Source organism: Lynx rufus, unplaced genomic scaffold, assembly GCF_022079265.1.
Source record: "Lynx rufus isolate CCGP_SWC_20201006 ecotype Redwood Valley unplaced genomic scaffold, mLynRuf1.p SCAF_5, whole genome shotgun sequence".
Classification (NCBI taxonomy): Eukaryota; Metazoa; Chordata; class Mammalia; order Carnivora; family Felidae; genus Lynx; species Lynx rufus.
Genome location: NW_025814867.1, coordinates 103,213,471 through 103,231,796, shown reverse-complemented (window position 1 = coordinate 103,231,796; position 18,326 = coordinate 103,213,471). Strand labels below are relative to the sequence as shown.

Genomic DNA, 18,326 nt, shown 5'->3' with positions numbered 1-18,326 from the left:
TTGTTTTCATCCTAACTGCCAAATTTGGCAAAACAAGGTAGCCAGAGCCCAGAAAACAAGCTGCTTGTTTTTCATAGACCTTAGAAATCCCCAGAAGTCATCAAAGTTAAAGAATGAGCTAACGATAAAAAATTAACATGCCTTTCTTTTTAGACAACCGAGGAAGCACAGGTATTCTATTCCTTCGTGGATCACAACTCTGAGGGGAAGCGCAGAAAGCCCAAGAAACAGAATACCGATCTGTCACACAAGGACGAAGAAACCCAGTTATGTGCTGCAGATGCCATCTTTTCTAACACCACTTCAGTAGACAACTTCCCATTTGAGAGCCAGGAAGTAGAGGAAAATGTTCATGATGACCCCATCAGACTATTTGGATTGATTCGTGCAAAGAGAGAACCTATAAACTCGCTGGACTATGATATAGCTCAGTAATCTGGCTCTTACTGGAAATGTTAAAGAAAATAACATGATTTGGGAGGGTGACAATCTAAATCATTTGCTAGTGGGATGGTGGCTTACCTCTTATCCACAGCTTATGTTCATGCACACCAAATGTAGTGCCATGAAAATTAGTTATTTGAATTGGCTTAACAAATGCCTAAGTAGTAAAATGTAAAACAAAATCAAGTTCGCCAACTGAGCCTAATAACAAAGTCACAATTTCACCAACAATGCTTAATACTCAGTGAAACAAAATTTAAAAAAAATTTTTAAGCATAAGTATATTCTACAACATGTTGAAAGAAAAGTAAAAGTCACTTTTTAAAAGGCATTTTTACTGTCTCATCAATATGAAATACCCCTTAATTGAAAGAAATTTCTGATTGAAAGCCACGGGACATCAAATATATTCCTAATAGAAGTAGAAGAATCTTCTTAAAAAGTATTTTCCCCAGAGGAACTACCTTTATTATTTTTAAAAATTATTATAAATTTAATGCATGTCCCTTATAACAATAAACAACTATAACAAAGAATTTAGATATTTCACTAGCCAGAGATAATCACTATGAGCAACTTTCTATATCCCCTTCTAGAAATTTTTCTGGACATGCCTATGTGCATACATCCATTGTTTTGTTCTTTCTTTTATACCAAAAAGGAAGTGATTATTTTATACATATTATTTAAACTTTTTTCACTTAATATATTGGGGGTTTATTTTTCTTGTTTTTTTAAACTATAACTAAATACAGTTACATATTATAATTTTAATGCCTGCATAGCAATTCACTGATGACATTAGAATTTATTTAAATAATTTGAAAGTGTATTCAGCTAATTTCCGAGTTTTTCATTTTTACATATAATTATTGTAATGAGAATGCATCTCCACACGTGTTTAAGTACTTATCTGACTTCATCTTGAGGCTACATGCCTAGGAAAGGAATTGCTGCTCTAAAAGGTATGCATAGTGAGTCTCCATAGAACATACTTCTAAAAGGTCAAGAGTTTGTTCAAAGTATGTGTCCAATTTAAATTCCTGTAAGGCCCTCCAAAAAGTTATTTAAAAAACTTTCTGTTATCTTTCTCCATTTGGAATAGGAGTTTAACTGGGTTTCAAATCATCACTGACCAAGAAAAGTGTACATGTGAGCTGTCAGTCCTGCCCTCTGACCAGAGCTTCATGGATTTTATTCATTCTTTCTTCAATTCTATTGGGCTCCTACTGGTGTATAGGTACCAAGTTAGACATTGGTGTACAATGAGAGAAACAGAGTCCCTGCCTCCATGGAACTTACAGATGAGTAGGAAAGATGAGTATCAGCTTAACAAAGTATAGCTACTAGTAAAAAACAAATATTATTAAGAAAATAGAAGAATGAGAAATAATAATAGAGAGAGAGCATCTCTGAAGAGAACGTTTTAATTCTGAGAACTGAACAATGAGGAGCCGCCAATGTAAAGAGAGAGGAAGGAAGAGCATGTTGTATAAGAATTCTATCCGTATTTGGAAGTAACAGCTTCTGTCAATAACTATTCCTATTATGAACTGGTAAAAAACTAAATGTCAATGCCAAAGTAAAATATTTTAAGTTGTCCATAATGCCATAAAAAATCCAAAAAATGTTAGTGTCTAAGGACAAAAGAAAAAAGAATCAGGTTTCTGACTTTAGAGAACCACAGAAACATAGGAAATAATAATTAACAATGATATATTGACTTTAAATTTAATTTTCAAAATAAAATAAAATCTTTGTTATTGTATATGTTTATGTTACATTTCTGTACATAGCATGGTTCAGTAAAAATAAAGTTTGATTGTATTTTGGCAGTTAGTTTTTCCTACATCATTCACCTACATTATTCACTTAACCCCTAGACATATTTGAATCTTTTGCCTCTAGTTTATATCATTTGAATTCCACTCTATTTTGAGTTTTATGCATCAAATATACTTGATGACCGATAATTTGGAAGGTTTTTAGCTATGAATTCAAATTCCCTAATAGATAAAAGACTATTCAAGTTTATCTATTTCCTGTTGAGTGAATGTGGTAATTTGTGTCTTTTGAGGAATGTGTCCCTCTCATCTAAATTGTTAAATCTATGGCATAAAGTTGATAAAAATATTCCCATATTATCCTTTTAATATCTTAAATCTAGTGATTTAACCTCTCTTTGATACTAGGAATTTGCTTCTTTTTTTCCTCTTATCTCTCCAGTTAGAGATTTATCAATTTTATTGATTTCCTCAAAGAACCAGTTACTGTTGACATAATTTTTCCATTGTTTTTATATTTTGTGTTTCATTGGTTGGTCCTCTGATCTGTATTATATTATTTCTTCTGTTTATTGGGTTTCATTTGTTCTTTTTTTAGCTTTTAAAGGTGGAAGCTGAGCTCAGTAATGAGACTTTCTTCTTGTCTAGAATAGGCATTTAGTTTCATGAATTTCCCATAAATTTTGATATATTGTGTTTTTATTTTTATTTATTTCAAATATTTCTACTTTCCCTTTGATTTCTTCTGTGATCCATAGGTTATTTAGAAGTGTGTTATTTAGTTTCCAAGTATTTGAAGAGTTTCCAGATCTCTTTCTTATTGATTTCTAATTTAACTCCATCGTAGTAAGAAAACATATGACTTGAATCCTTTTAAGTTTATTGAGCTTTTCTTTAATGTTCAGAATATAGTCTATCTTGGTAAATGATGATATGCACTTGAAAAGAGTGCATAGTCTATTTTTGTTGTATAGAATGTTGTCTAAATGCCAATTAGATTAATTTGGTTGATAGAGCTTTTCAAGCTTTCTATGTCCTCTATATTTAAAATTCATTTTTATAGGCAGCATGTAGTTTGTTTGCTTTTTTAATCCAATCTGAAAATCTCTGCCATTTAATTGGGGTATTTAGACCATTCTCATTTAATGCAGTTATTGGTATGGTTAGGTTCAAAGCAACAGTCTTGATTATCTGTTTTCTATTTGTCTCATCTATTCTTCATTCATCTTTTTCCTCTTTTTGTGACTTCTTCTATATTACAGTTGACATTTAAACAATACAGGGGTTAGGAATACGACCTCCTCAATAGTAAAAAATACCCCACATATAACTTTTGACCCCCTTCCAAAAACTTAACTACTAATAGCCTCCTGTTGACCAAAAGCCTTACCAATAAACATAAACAGTTGATTAACACATTACTTTGTATGTTATATGTATTATATATATATTCTGTATTCTTGTGACAAAGTATGTATGAAAAAGAAAATATTATTAAGAAAATCACAAGTAAAAGAAAATACATTTACAGGACTATACTGTATTTATATTTTTCTAAAAATCTGCATATAAACAAACCATGTAGTTCAAAGCCATGTTGTTCAAGAGCCAACTATACATTTGTATATTTTATGACTCTTTTTTATCTTTATTGTTGGATTAGTAGTTATAAGTGTGCTGTGTTATTTTAGTGGTTGCTTAGAGTTTATAATAAACATCTTTAACTTATCACAGTCTACACTTAAATGATATACTACTACTTTGGTATAGTATAAGAACCTTAAAACAGTGTACTTCCATTTCTGCCCTTCTGGCTTTTGTGCTCTGGGTTTTATTTATTTTATACAATGTTATTAATTTTTCCTTTAATAAGGAATTCTCCTCGCTATGTCCTTTAATAAAGTCAATTCTTATTTTCAGAGATTTAGGTAGCAATAATAAGCGTCTTCATGTTTATCTCTGTAGTTAATATTTCCAGGACACTTCAATACTTTTGTAGAGCCAGGCTTCTATCTAATACCATCATTCTTGAGCTAAAAGGACTTTCTGAAACTTTTTTTTTTTTTTTTTTTTTTTAGAACAGGTCTGCTGGTGATGAATTCCTCCAGCTTTTATGTATCAGAAAAAGTCTCTTTTTGCCTTCATTTTTGAGAGCTATTTTCTCTGGGCAAAAAATTTTAAGGTTTAGTTGGCTATATATTTCTCTCAGTAATTTAAAGATACTGCTTTACTATTTTCTCAGTTACATTGTTTCCAAAGAAATAATCTAGTGTCATATTTGTCTTGGTCCCTGTGTTATTTGTTAATTTTCTCTGATTGTTTTAAGATTTTCTTTATCACTAGTTTTAAACAATATTCCTTTGAGTAGTTTTTGTTTGTTTTTATGTGTCTTGTAGTAGGAGACTGCTTAGCATCTTGAATCTGTGTAATTATAGTTTTTACCAATGTGGACAAAAATGACTAATATTTCTTTAAATACTTTTTCTGTGCCCTCTCACCCACCCATTTTCAAGTTTCTGTGCCCTCTAACCCACCCATTTTCAATCACTTGCAAATTATCCCACATTTCACTGATATGTTTATTTCAGTCTTTTCTCTGAGTTTCATTTTGGATAGTTTCTTTTGCTATGTCTTCAAAGTCATTAATCTTTGTTTCTAAAATGTTTGTCTGCCAGTAATCTAAGATAGATATTTTTTAATCTCAGACAATTTAGTTTTTATCTCTGTAAATTCAGTTTGAGTTTTTTTTTCTCATTTTTCACATCTCTATCAAACATGATTAACCTTTCTTCTCACTTCTTGGATGTATTGAATGCAGCTATAACAACTGTTTTAATGTTATCTACTAATTCTATCATCTCTGTCATTCTGAGTTTCAACTGACTGATTTTCCTCATTATGGATTGTATTTTCCTACTTTTAAAAATTCATAGTGATTTTTTACTGGGAGAAGATATTCTGAATTTTATTCTGTTTGGAGATTCATATTTTATAATCCCATATATACTCTTGAGCTTTGTTCTGGAAAGTGGTCATGTTACTTGGATACAATCTGATCCTTTAGAGTCTTGCTTTTGAACTTTGTTAGACAGGGGGCATCTGGGTGGCTCAGTTGGTTAAGCATCTGACTATTGATTTCCGCTAAGGTCGTGATCTCACAGCTCGTGAGGTAGAGTTCCACGTTGGGCTCTGTGCTGACAGTGGAAAGCATGCTTGAGATTCTCTCTCCTTCTCGCTCTACCTTTCCCCTGCTTTCTTTCTCTAACTCAAAATAAATAAACAAACTTTAAACTAACTAACTTTGTTAAATAGGACCAGAGCAGGGTCTTGCCTCAGTAGTAGACTAACTTTAACATAGATTAAAAGCTACTCTGGCCCTCAGGAATTTTGAGGTGTTCAACTCTGGCTATTGAAAATAGGTACTCTGCCCAGTCTCTTGTGAGCCCTGGGCACTGTTTTTTCTAATCTTTTTTAGGTGGGTCTTTCCCCCAGGCTTTTTGTAGCTTCCTTACATGCATGCACTAATCCATATTCAGCTGAATACTCAAAGGGGACTCTGAATATTTTCAGAACCCTGTGTACAGTTCTCTCACCTCCAGTATTGCCACTTCTTGGCTTCTCTTGACATGAAGCTTCATCTTCTAAGTTCTGGCGATCAATGGAATATCTACATGGAATATCTACATGGAATATCAAGATGTAATTTCATCTTGACCAGAAGCAAAACTCCAAGTACCTCATATCACTTTAGTGTAATTCTACAATATATTTTTAGTGGGATTTAGTGTATTCTATAACCTAACCTGTAGTCTTTTAAATGTTAATTAATAAGTTATGAATTACTGATCATTATGCAATTATTAAGGGAACATATATGTTTTACCTGTGGCAGTTCTCAGGGCTTATATCCCAGGGGAGTCTCATTATAAGCTTTCACATTTCAACTAAAAAAAAAAAGATGTACAGATGGAAATAAAGAGAAAATTTGTGACTAGAAAACAGATGAATTCCAAACTCTTGAGATTTTCACTGAGAATGTTAAAGCTTGAACAAGTTTAATTCGAATCTCAAGAAAAAGAGCAATAACTCATTTCCCTTTGGTATTAAAGGGCTTATTTCTGACAAAGTAAAGGTAGGGTGAATAGTTTTAAAATATGCTCTAAATCTCCTTTGAGGTTTTGTCTTCACTTGATTAACAGAACAGACAATTTATATTAAGACACTAAAACCAGGAAAAATCAAAATCTAGAGAAGGGAACAAGAAAGAATACAAAGCCAAGAGAGGTACTCTTTTCATGCTGCTTGTTGTTCCTTTAACCTGTTCTGTGGGAAAACACCCTAAACTACCTTCCACTACCTACGAAATCATGGCTGCCTGGATCAAAGGCAGATAACTGAATTAAGACAGCTAACTCAACAGATTGAACAGTGATCACAGAAGGCAGAGCCATAAGCGTGCCATAAGGTAGAAATGGGGCATAATTACAGAGGACAGAAACCAAGAGTAAGCACAAGATGATAATTTCTAAAGGGTGAAGTGTAAGACTTCATAACTAATCAGACTAACCAGATAACCTTCATAACAGCAACTAATATTTATTAAAAATTTGCTAAGTGAAATACACTGGGCTAATAAGTGCACTTAATTTAATCACATGCAACCCTAAAAGATTGATGTTATTAAAATCTCAATGCTACATATGGGAAAACCGAGATTGATGAAGATTAACTTACTAATACTACACAAATAAATTGTAGATTCAAGATTTGAACAGATAGTCTAAGTCCAAAGCTGTCTCTGTAGAGTAGTGATCTCTTAGTGTTCTCTTCAGTTGGTTCTAAGTATTTTGAGCCCTATTTTGGGGTTGGCCTTATGCTCTATCTATTTGGTCATAATAATCTCTACTTCAAATAGACTAGGTGTCCATTATTTAAAATAAAAAGACCGTGACTGGGTTTCTATAACTTAAAATCAAAACTATTACTAAGACAAATTAAAAAAAAATATTTCTTTAAAATGTTGAAAAATAATGACAATTTACAGTAGCTTTCACACACAACGAGCCTCTCTAGTTCAGGATGAATTCAAATAGAAGTCAACTTAAATGACAGTCTGTTGCTCTCAATAAACACTAAGACATCTACCACAAAATGTTCATATTAAAGTGTTTTTCCAGGAAAGTATTTTTATTAATGTCACTTGCTTTTAAATGACTTAAAAGATAGAAGTCATTGCTTCGATGATATTGGATACAAAGGTCACGCTCATACCTCATAAAAGACTAAACTTAGAACTTAAAAAAAAAATCAGCGTTAAGGCTAAAACCTAATTTTGTGCTCAATTTTGTCTAATTTTATCTGTGGGGGTTAAAGTTATCTCATTTAAAATTAGAGAATTCTTTGCTGAATCCAAAATGAAAAGCAAATGGAGTGTTTCTTATTTATTTATTTAATCTATTATTTTTTTTTAATTTTATTTAAATCCAAGTTAGTTAACATATAGTATAATAATGATTCAGGAGTAAAATTTAGTGATTCATTACTTACATATAACACCCAGTGGGAGTAAGTGTTTCAATCAGTAATATCCTTGGCCACCTCTGACGCAATGGACAACTTATCTTAACATGTCAGTATCCATCATAAAACATGACAGTTAGTAGGGCTTTTATTTCGTTCTGTTTTCATGCCAATTGATTGAAACAGTAATTAGTAGATTAATTTTTAAAATTGATCCAAGTACTGAATAATGAAAATGTACCATAAACATTTTAACTTCAAATGTAATAAGCTTTTCTTGGTTAGCCTTTTGACATAGGGCCAAAGCTTTTGCTTGAGTATGTCTGTGATGGGAATTTCATGCCATCTTTTTTTGTATAAATCTCACTGACTGTTAAACACTCTCTATAACCCCAGTTTAAGTTTCCTTAAAGCAGAATAAAACTTTAAAACATTTGTGATGGAATCTAGGTGCAGAATGTCTCCAGATTTTTGGTCTTTCTTCCAAGACTTTTATAAGTATTGCTACCATCTAAATTGACTGTGATTTTTAAGCCATCATGTTTACTGATTCTTTACAAAGCCTGACCTTAATTATCATAGAAAATGCTCTATCCACCTCCATATTTCATTAGAATTTGTAACAATTAATTATCTCATGTAATTACAATAACAAGCATAGCTAGGCCAATCAACTTTAGAGAGGAACACCACTGACTCCTGGAAAGCATACCATGCTGAGGCTGGAAGAAATTCAGCAGGTTATAAGAGAGTATCTACTGGTCTGAGCATTTTTCATGCTGTGGTCAAAAGTCAGTCTGTCGATAGAAGGAAGAGAGAGTGGCTCATGTAAGAGGAGGTCACTTAACAAATGTTTTACTACAAATCCAAGTCAACTTTACAGAAAGAATTTTTAGAACACTGAAAGGGTCTCCCACACCCACAAAATCTTTACCATACAAATCATAATAGCACATGAAATTCCACAAATAAGATTAATTATTGAATTAAATATGATTGTGTTTTTGTAGTCTTTCTTCAAAAAACTGAAAGAGAAAAAACTATTAAGCCAACTGGTGCAGATTGCGAGTTGTCCTCCAATGTCCATTCTTCCATTCATCCTTAGTACAGAATCTTGAGTTTACTGGGTCACCAGGGCATCTTAAATGTGCTTGGCTTGACAAACTTTAGCCAGATTTCTTCCTCACTATAGGCCCCTGAACCCCCTTTTCTTAGAGTATTTCCTTTAAAACACTTGTAATTGCAGATTATTCCTCTGCCTCCTTTGAAATGTATGCAAGTTCTTTAAAAGCCTCTTGGGCTTTTGATGACCCAATGTCTTTCTTTCTCAAGGACCTGGGAACCATCTCTTTGCAATGTGAACATTAAAGGAAGATAGGGCCACGAATTCCCAGTATCCATGGGAGAGTAGAGGCCTAATTTCAGTGGTTACCTTGCTCCAATTTGTAAAACTACCTCCTGTCATAAAGACAGGAGGTCTACTTTTACCTCTGGGTAAGGTCAATTAGTAAACATAAGTGGCCTAAGATTACCTCCACCCAGCTTTTCAAATCTCTCCACATTTTTGGTTCAGTAAAGTTCAGTTTCCCTTCTCTACTCTTATAGTCTCGAATAAAGTCTTCCTTACCTGTTTAACTTTGTCTCATGCAATTGACACTGAATGTATAGCTGCAGGAACAATGTTCCTCCTGTAGCTCCATGTGGCCTTCTTTGGCCCTCATTTCCTCTAGCTGGAAGAAAGATATGGAGGCTGAATTTACGCAGCCATATTAGATCGCAGGAAAGAAGCCGTGGGCTGAGGATGGCAGAGAAACAAGATAAGAAGAACCTCACTCCCTCACACGTGAAACACACTCCAACCCTGGACCAAGGATCTCCTGCTTCTACCACGTGAGAGAGAAGTTTCTGTTTGATTTAAGCCGTTGTTATTTGTGTTTTCTGTTGCTTGTGCATGGACCCAATTTAACTAATTTTCTTACAAATACCTTGGTTTCATTTTTTTAGTTAACCTTTTTCCAAAGGGTAATAAAGAATGTTAAGATGGTGCCATTTGGGGTGAGGTGGGGTTGGCAGAATGAGATCCACTGTATTTTCTTACAGACTAAATCTACTGCCCACCACTCAGAATATTCTTAGAGGTTTTGTAAAAGCTAGTTTTCAGGAAGGTGAATAATGAAATTCCTTATGAATGCATAAACTTATTCCCCTCCATTAAAATTTATAATACTTTATATATGACTTTGGAAACTAAATTTGCATGGTTATAATTATTATATTCACAAATTCAGAGGAAACACAACCAAAAGAATAAAATGGTGCCTTTAGGAGATCACTTAAAAGAAAATATTCAGCAAGACTTAGAGATATCTTAAGTGAATATTAAAAAACCTATTTTTAAGAAACTAACAATGAATCCCTTGGTTATTTATACTTCATTCACTCTCTAAATCTCACTATCAAATTGTTAAGGACATCTCTTGCCGTATTTTCAATTAGGCAGTTGATTTTAGTCTGACCTAATTCATTCAACCTAGCAGGCCCTGGGAGATAAGGTTCCAGCCGAGATATAAATTAAGTAGCCTGCCAACTTCACCTCTGCTACAGGTTGGAGGAAAGGAATGGAGAAGTGGGACAGTTAGATCCTAACCAAGAGACCGGTCTGCAGTCTCTTGTTGTAGGGGACTTTGGTGGGCAATGAAACTTGCCTTTCTCACCAAGAGTGCTGCAGTACCCACTGCTCCCTACGTTTTAAACTTTGATTACATTAAGAAGAAAATACCATTGTCTGTCCATTCTGCCATTCTTGCATTCACTGCGTTCAGTGAAGAATAACACATTCCTCATTTGCAAAATCAGAATGTGGGGGGATAATGCTATATGCACCTTCTTTCACTGTTAATAAATAAAATCCTATTCATCCTTTATTCCACTTCTACAAATAAAAATGAGATCTTGAGCCTGGTTTTTTCTTTCTATGCTGAGTAAGTAATGAAGTTAACAGAGCCTCACCTTAAAAAGAGTAGAAGTCTTTACAATGAACAAAAAAAGTCTAAAAGAGACAAAGAGATATCCCCTCTCCTGAAGCTACAGAGAGAAAGAGCTTTCTGCATCATAAAACATGTTCAAATAGTCTGATTTGATAAGGTATTAAATTGAGAACATTCACAAGAATATCAATCTTGTTTCCTTTGTAATAAGGAGACTTGTGTGAATATTCATAACTGTTACCAACTTGTACTGTTCTTCTATTAATATAAATTTGTCCTTGGAAGTATCAGAAAATGTTCTGTAACACTCTGAAGACTCTAGAGATTGTTGCCAGGCCCCGTAACAATACCAAAAGAAACTTGCAATTCTGATTGGTTATCTTGCTTGACCTGGTAATATTATTACAACTGATAACTCAGTGTTTCTAAACAACGTAAATACTTGGAAGATCATCATTTCATATCAGAAAAGAATCACTGGCATGATAGAAGTTACAGCATATGACTGCACTTTTTCTTGTTTTAACAAGATACCGAGTCTACTAACTTATCAGGAACAACATGTCACAAATATTATGAAAATGGAGGAATAATCCACCTCCGTGCTGCCTACCAGTAATATATCTAAAACATAAGGATACAAAAATTGAAAATAAGAAGATGAAAAAATACAATAAGCAAATAACGTACAAGAAAGTTGGCATAGTTATATCAACGTTAGTCAAATGGACATGAAAACAGAAAGCAATACTAGATTAAAAGGGTCACTGTAATTAATGAAGCTGACATTTACTAGAAATATGTAAGAATTCTGATTTGTATGTACCTAATACCATATATAAAGCACACATTTATGGAACTACGAGGAGAAAGTATAAAAATAATAGACTTACACAAAACTTTCTCTGTAATTATAGATTAATAGACAAAAGAATCAGTAAGGATTTGGAAGATTTGGAAAACACAGTTGACATTGACCTAATGCAAAACTTATAAGCTGCTGTGCTATGGCAAACTGTTATAGTGTGAAAGGGTTACAAGTCAGACCAGACCTTAATTGCCTCTGTTCTTGGGATAGCTGGCAGTGACCTTCACCCTCGCAGATCTGTCTCATCTGTCCTCAACCAATCTCATTCATTTGCCCCAATAAGACATGATCAGAAAAGTTTGAGAAGAACGGGGATAAAGGACTTGTACAGAAGACTATATTCAGCAACTGGATGTCATTTTCAACAACACTTGGAACATTTATGGAAATTATTGACCACATTCTAAGCCATAAGTAAATCTCAATATACTCCAAAGCATCAGAATTACACAGACATATTCCTTGAGAATTAAACGGAGTTAGAAATTAATTGTTAAAAAATAAGTTTAAAAATCCATAAATTTGGAAATTATAAAAACGTATTTTTAAACAACCCATGGATACAAGAGGAAATCATTAAAGTCAAAACTGAAAGCTAAAACCATACTATAATTCCGCTTACTCGTGGGTTGTAGGTAAATGTAGAGCCTAGAATGCTTATGTTAGGGGAAAGATAGGATGAAAACTAAAGGGTTCGATACTAATCATAAAAGGTTGGAAAGTAAACATCAATAAGTCTAAACAGAATGAAAACACACAAAGGTAAGTAGAGCAGCCAAAAGGAAAAATAGAATTAACAAAACCAAAGTTCATTCTTCAAAAAGGCTCAATACTGCAAAACTTCTAGATCAGTGGTTTGCATCTAAGAGTTCTGCTCCCCTCTCCCCAATCTTTCTTTCCCAGGGGACATTTGACAAAGTGTGCAGACTTACTGCGATTGGAAATACAACCTGGGGTGGGCAGTGTCACTGGCACATAGTGGGTGGAGGCCAGAGATGCTACCAACCATCCTACAGTGCACAGGACAAGCCCCAAAGCAAAGAGTCATCTGACCCAAAATGTCAAGGTTGAGAAGCCCTGTCTAGCTGGATAGATTAAGAATAGAGAGAAGCCGTTGATTTCCTTTTGTTGTCTGATTGCTGATGCTAGAACCTCCAACACTACGTTAAACAACAGTGGTGAGACTGGACATTCCTGTCGTGCTCCTGATCTCAGGGGGAAAGCTCTCAGTTTTTCCCCATTGAGGATGATATTAGCTGTGGGCTTTTCACAAATGGCTTTTATGATGTTTAAGTATGTTCCTTCTATCCCGACTTTCTCGAGGGTTTTTATTAAGAAAGGCTGCTGAATTTTGTCAAATGCTTTTTCTGCATCGATTGACAGGATCATACGGTTATCTTTTCTTTTATTAATGTGATGTATCACATTGATTGATTTGCGAATGTTGAACCAGCCCTGCAACCCAGGAATGAATCCCATTTGATCGTGGTGAATAATTCTTTTTATAGGCTGTTGAATTCGATTTGAGAATTTTTGCATCCATATTCATCAGGGATATTGGCCTGTAGTCTCTGTCTGGTTTGGGAATCAAAGTAATGCTGGCTTCATAGAATGAGTCTGGAAGATGAAGTCAAGCTTTCACTTTTTGCAGATGACATGATATTACACGTGGAAAACCCGATAGACTCCACCAAAAGTCTGCTAGAACTGATACATGAATTCAGCAAAGTCGCAGGATACAAAATCAATGTACAGAAATCAGTTGCATTCTTATACTCCAATAATGAAGCAACAGAAAGACAAATAAGAAACTGATCTCATTCACAATTGCACCAAGAATCATAAAATACCTAGGAATAAACCTAACCAAAGATGTGAAAGATCTGTATGCTGAAAACTATAGAAAGCTTATGAAGGAAATTGAAAAACATATAAAGAAATGGAAAAACATTCTGTGCTCATGGATTGGAAGAATAAACATTGTTAAAATGTCAACACTACCCAAAGCAATCTACACATTCAATGCAATCCCAATCAAAATTGCCCCAGTATTCTTCTCGAAGCTAGAACAAGCAATCCTAAAATTCGTATGGAACCACAAAAGACCCCAAATAGCCAAAGTAATATTGAAGAAGAAGACCAAAGTGGAAGGCACCACAATCCCAGACTTTAGCCTCTACTATAAAGATGTAATCAAGACAGCATGGTATTGGCACAAAAACAGACACATAGACCAATGGAATAGAATAGAAACCCCAGAACTAGACCCACAAACGTATGGCCAACTAATCTTTGACAAAGCAGGAAAGAACATCCAATGGAAAAAAGACAGTCTGTTTAGCAAATGGTGCTGGGAGAACTAGACAGCAACATGCAGAAGAATGAAACTAGACCACTTTCTTACACCATTCACAAAAATAAACTCAAAATGGATAAAGGACCTGAATGTGAGACAGGAAACCATCAAAACCCTAGAGGAGAAAGCAGGAAAAAAACCTCTCTTAGCCGCAGCAATTTACCTGCCCCTCCCCCACTTGTGCTCTGTCTCTCTCTCTCAAAAATAAATAAACATTAAAAAAAATTTAAAAACAAAGAAAAAACAGAAAAGTAAAAGATTTCATGTAACTGTTAAATTGACTCAATAGTTTACAATCTTCCTGTTGAAAGCAGGCATTCTTCCACGCTGCTGCTAAAGAGTGTGATTTGGTACACACCGGAGGGAATTTGGCAATGCTTTCAAAAATTACAAATTCCTTTGCTCTTTGACACAGTACTCTGCTATTTTAGGGTTTATTCTGTGGATATGTTGGTACATACAAAATGATATTTCCACACAGCATATATTGATTGCAGCATTATTTGTAATAGCGAAAGTTTGAAAACAATAGGAATCTTGTTAAATGAACTCAGGTACTACCACTAAATGGAACACCATGAAGGTTCCGGAGAGACACAAGGACATGTTCTGTACATTGAGGTGGAAACATCTCAGGACATATGTTAGAAATTTTTAAAAAGCACTGTGTGTAAGAATGCATAACGTACACCCCTTTTTGTGTAAGAAAGTCAGGGCGAAGAAACACGAACATACATACATTTGCATTCACTTATATTTGCAGGAATATGAATATGAAAGACTCCCTCTAGGGAGGCGGAGGATCCTCCAAAAACAGAGTCAGAATTGAATTTCACACAGCCTTGACAAGCAAAGGCATAGAGCCAGGATTAATTTGATTTACACGAATAAAGCAATACACCTTTTCTTGTCCCAGAGTGTTGTAGAACACATCCATACCTTCCGCACTACAACGGCACATTAACGTCTTCAATAATTGATTGATTTTACATTATTTTATTTCAAAACCAGCCCTCCTATGGACTATGCCAATAAAAAACTTAAGAGTGAAAGAGGTTCATATTTTATCCAAGATCATGTAGTTATTACCACTGCCTGCAAAGACCCATATCAAGACCATCTGATCTACGCAGAAATGTTAAACCAAATGAATAGGGCTTCTCGTAGAAATAAATCACACCATGCACTTTCTTACAACTATTAGCCAGCAGTTCCCTATTTTCCAGCAGTGCGATTTTATACTAGAGAGTTGACATTAAGTAAGCCTTTCTTTTTTTTTTTTTTTCAACGTTTATTTATTTTTTGGGACAGAGAGAGACAGAGCATGAACGGGGGAGGGGCAGAGAGAGAGGGAGACACAGCATCGGAAACAGGCTCCAGGCTCTGAGCCATCAGCCCAGAGCCTGACGCGGGGCTCGAACTCAACGGACCGCGAGATCGTGACCTGGCTGAAGTCGGACGCTTAACCGACTGCGCCACCCAGGCGCCCCAAGTAAGCCTTTCTTGATGGAGGAAAGCTGTCAAAAGAGAGGGCTGTGTATTATAATATGGAATGAGAAAGAGAATTTGTTCCTATGTATTCGCTTTAGCCCAAACTGAAGCACTTGCCTACAATGTGACAGGCACAGTTCTAGACACTAGGGTCACTAAGAGTGAATCTCACATTCTCTGCCCTCAAGAAGCTCCAGTTCAATGCAGTACCGTCCATGGGGCGTGGCTGAATTACCTCTAAGCCTCAGATGCTTCATTAGCAGAAGTGGGAAGAGTTCCATTCTTCTGTCTGTCTTCTGGGCAACTTGGTGTTTCATTTCTCAGGAATTTATAGCCTTGAGGTATTATCAGAGCCAGAAGGAAGGGAGAGGCAAAAGTATGGAGCTCGAACTCTGTCAAGGCTTTTGTTTAACGATTGCCCCAGATTCACCATCCCTCAGATGGCTCTGACAGCATGCTAAATAGTAACAAAGCAATATAATAAACCTGACTTTCTCAGTGTTGACATTGTTGTGGCCTGATTATTTTATTTGGCTGCTGTTTATCAGTATAAGCTATACTAAAATGATACAAATTTCTGTCTTGAAAATTTTATTGGCCTCATTTTCTATCCAGGATAATTAAAGAAATAAAGATAATTGGGCAAATAAAGATAAAAAAAAGAATGGTAATCACTTGTCATTCTATTCTCATCTGCAGATAATTCATCTAGCTCAGACATGCTACTATTTAATCTCCCTCCTTTCAATTTGGGTAATGTTGCACTCTAATCAGGGGAATTAAAAGCATACTCAATTATAAAGGAATGTTCCATAAGGTAGAGCAGAAAAGGCTGAGCTATCTGTATGTGCATTTTGCATAACAGCACCTGCTTTCGTGTCACCAACAAAAGGCAAACTCTTCGGCTCTGCTTTTGGTGGTGTTCAGTGAAAAGTGAATAAACGTTTGTTTAATAATCGATACCTTGTGTTCAATAAGGAAAAGGACAAGATTCTGATGAAAAGTGAAAACAAAGGCTTCTGCTGAAATTTGAAATTGGTCCCATTTCTCCAAAAGTAAATGTACTTATATAAAGGCATTACACTGGTTCTTTGGGTTTTAGTAATTGTATCACAGTTTATCCATAATAGCTTTTTCCTTTCATCTCTAGATATAGGGGGAGAAAAACCCACCAAACAACATAATAACAAACGGCTGTTAGGTGTGATAGGAATTTTCTAGGGAAGAAAATCTGCTTAATATTATTTTTTTCATCTTTTTGTTGTTGTGTTTTGAAAGCTGCTTGTCACGGAACAGTTTCTTTATAATGTATTTATCATGTCATATAAAAAGTGAGAGATTATACAGTAAGCCTAATTATGCCCTGTATGTTAGAAACAGATTTTTCCCAAGTAGGGCCAGAAAAGAATTCTCACAAAAAATCTAAATCCACACCAATTCCAAACTGCCGTTCCTTACCTGTCATGCTGGGCAGGAGGTGGTTCTGATGTTTCTCTTTGTTTTTGTACTTTTCGAAGGGCCATAATATGTGAGCCATAGCACCCATGAACTTGCAAGGATTTCGTGGGTCCTCTCCAGGATATGCTGCAAAGCAAAGGTGTATTTTTTTTTGTCTTTTTTCTGACAATGTATAAACCTAAAAGGAAAGCATCTCAGTCTGTCTGTGTTGAAATTCAATTTCAATTCAAAAATAAAAGTTGACTTAAATCAAACTATTTGATATTTATTGCATAGATTCTTAAGTTCTTCAAGGAGCTCAGTCCTCTACTGGACAGAAAGTCAAAAAGGCCAGGGATACCTTTGATAAATGGTGAGTCATGATTTTGTTTCCATTTTTCTAAGGTGTAGGCTGAGTAGCTCGTATATGGATATAACAGTCAAAAAAACAATGGGAGGATTTTATTTTTAAATCTATAAAAATTTTGCAAATCTACAGAGTTGCCTAGCATATTAGAGAAGAATCTACTCTCTGGGCCTCTACCTGATCCATTTGCTGCTTTTTTGCTTGTTTGTGTTTGTTGTTTTTATTTATTTTTATTGGTTTGAAGAGTAGAACTTAGTGATTCATCACTTACATGTAACACCCAGTGCTGATCACAAGTGCCCTCCTTTAATTCCCATCACCCATTTAGCCCATCCCCCGGCCCACCTCCCCTCCAGCAACCCTCAGATTGTTCTCCATAGTTAAGAGTCTCTTATGGTTAGCCTCCTTCTCTGTTTTTATCTTATTTTATTTTTCCTTCCCTTCCCCTATGTTCACCTGTTTTGTTTCTTAAATTCCACATATGAGTGAAATCATATGGTATTTGTCTTTCTTGAACTGACTTATTTCACTTAGCATAATACACTCTAATTCCATCCATGTTGCTGCAAATGGCAAGATTTCATTCTTAATGTCTGGGTAATATTCCATTGTGTGTGTGTGTGTGTGTGTGTGTGTGTGTGTGTGTATACTTCTTCTTTATTCATTCATTCATCAGTCTCTGGACAGTTGGGCTCTTTCCATAATTTGATTATTGTTTATAGTGCCACTATAAACATTAAGATGCATGTGCTCCTTTGAATCAGCACTCCTGTATCCTTTGGATAAATACCTAAAGTGCAATTGCTGGGTTGTAGGGTAGTTCTGTTTTTAACCTTTTGAGGAAACTCCATACTGTTTTCCAGAGTGGCTGCACCAGTTTGCAGTCCCACCAACAGTGTAAGACGGTTCCCCTTTCTCTGCATCCTCACCAACATCTGTTGTTTCCTGAGTTGTTAATTTTAGCCACTCTGACAGGTGTGAGGTGGTATCTCATCTCCACTTGTTGCTTTTGAGAAAGCTGCCCTGGGCGATTTATCCAGCAGAGGTAATCATACACTGTTCCCTGTGACCC

The 18,326-nt window shown here is 35.1% G+C and overlaps 1 protein-coding gene across 2 annotated transcripts in view; it reads left to right on the top strand.

Moving 5' to 3' along the window:
• LOC124526272 (T-cell receptor-associated transmembrane adapter 1) overlaps positions 1–2,279 on the top strand; it is a 38,616-nt gene extending 36,337 nt beyond the window's left edge. For both annotated transcript variants that reach the window (XM_047099148.1, XM_047099146.1), the window contains one exon: positions 154–2,279. In XM_047099148.1, the coding sequence (XP_046955104.1) occupies positions 154–435 (282 nt within the window). In that variant the 3' untranslated portion in view covers positions 436–2,279. The remainder of the gene's footprint in view (positions 1–153) is intronic.
• The last annotated feature ends 16,047 nt before the right edge of the window (positions 2,280–18,326 follow it).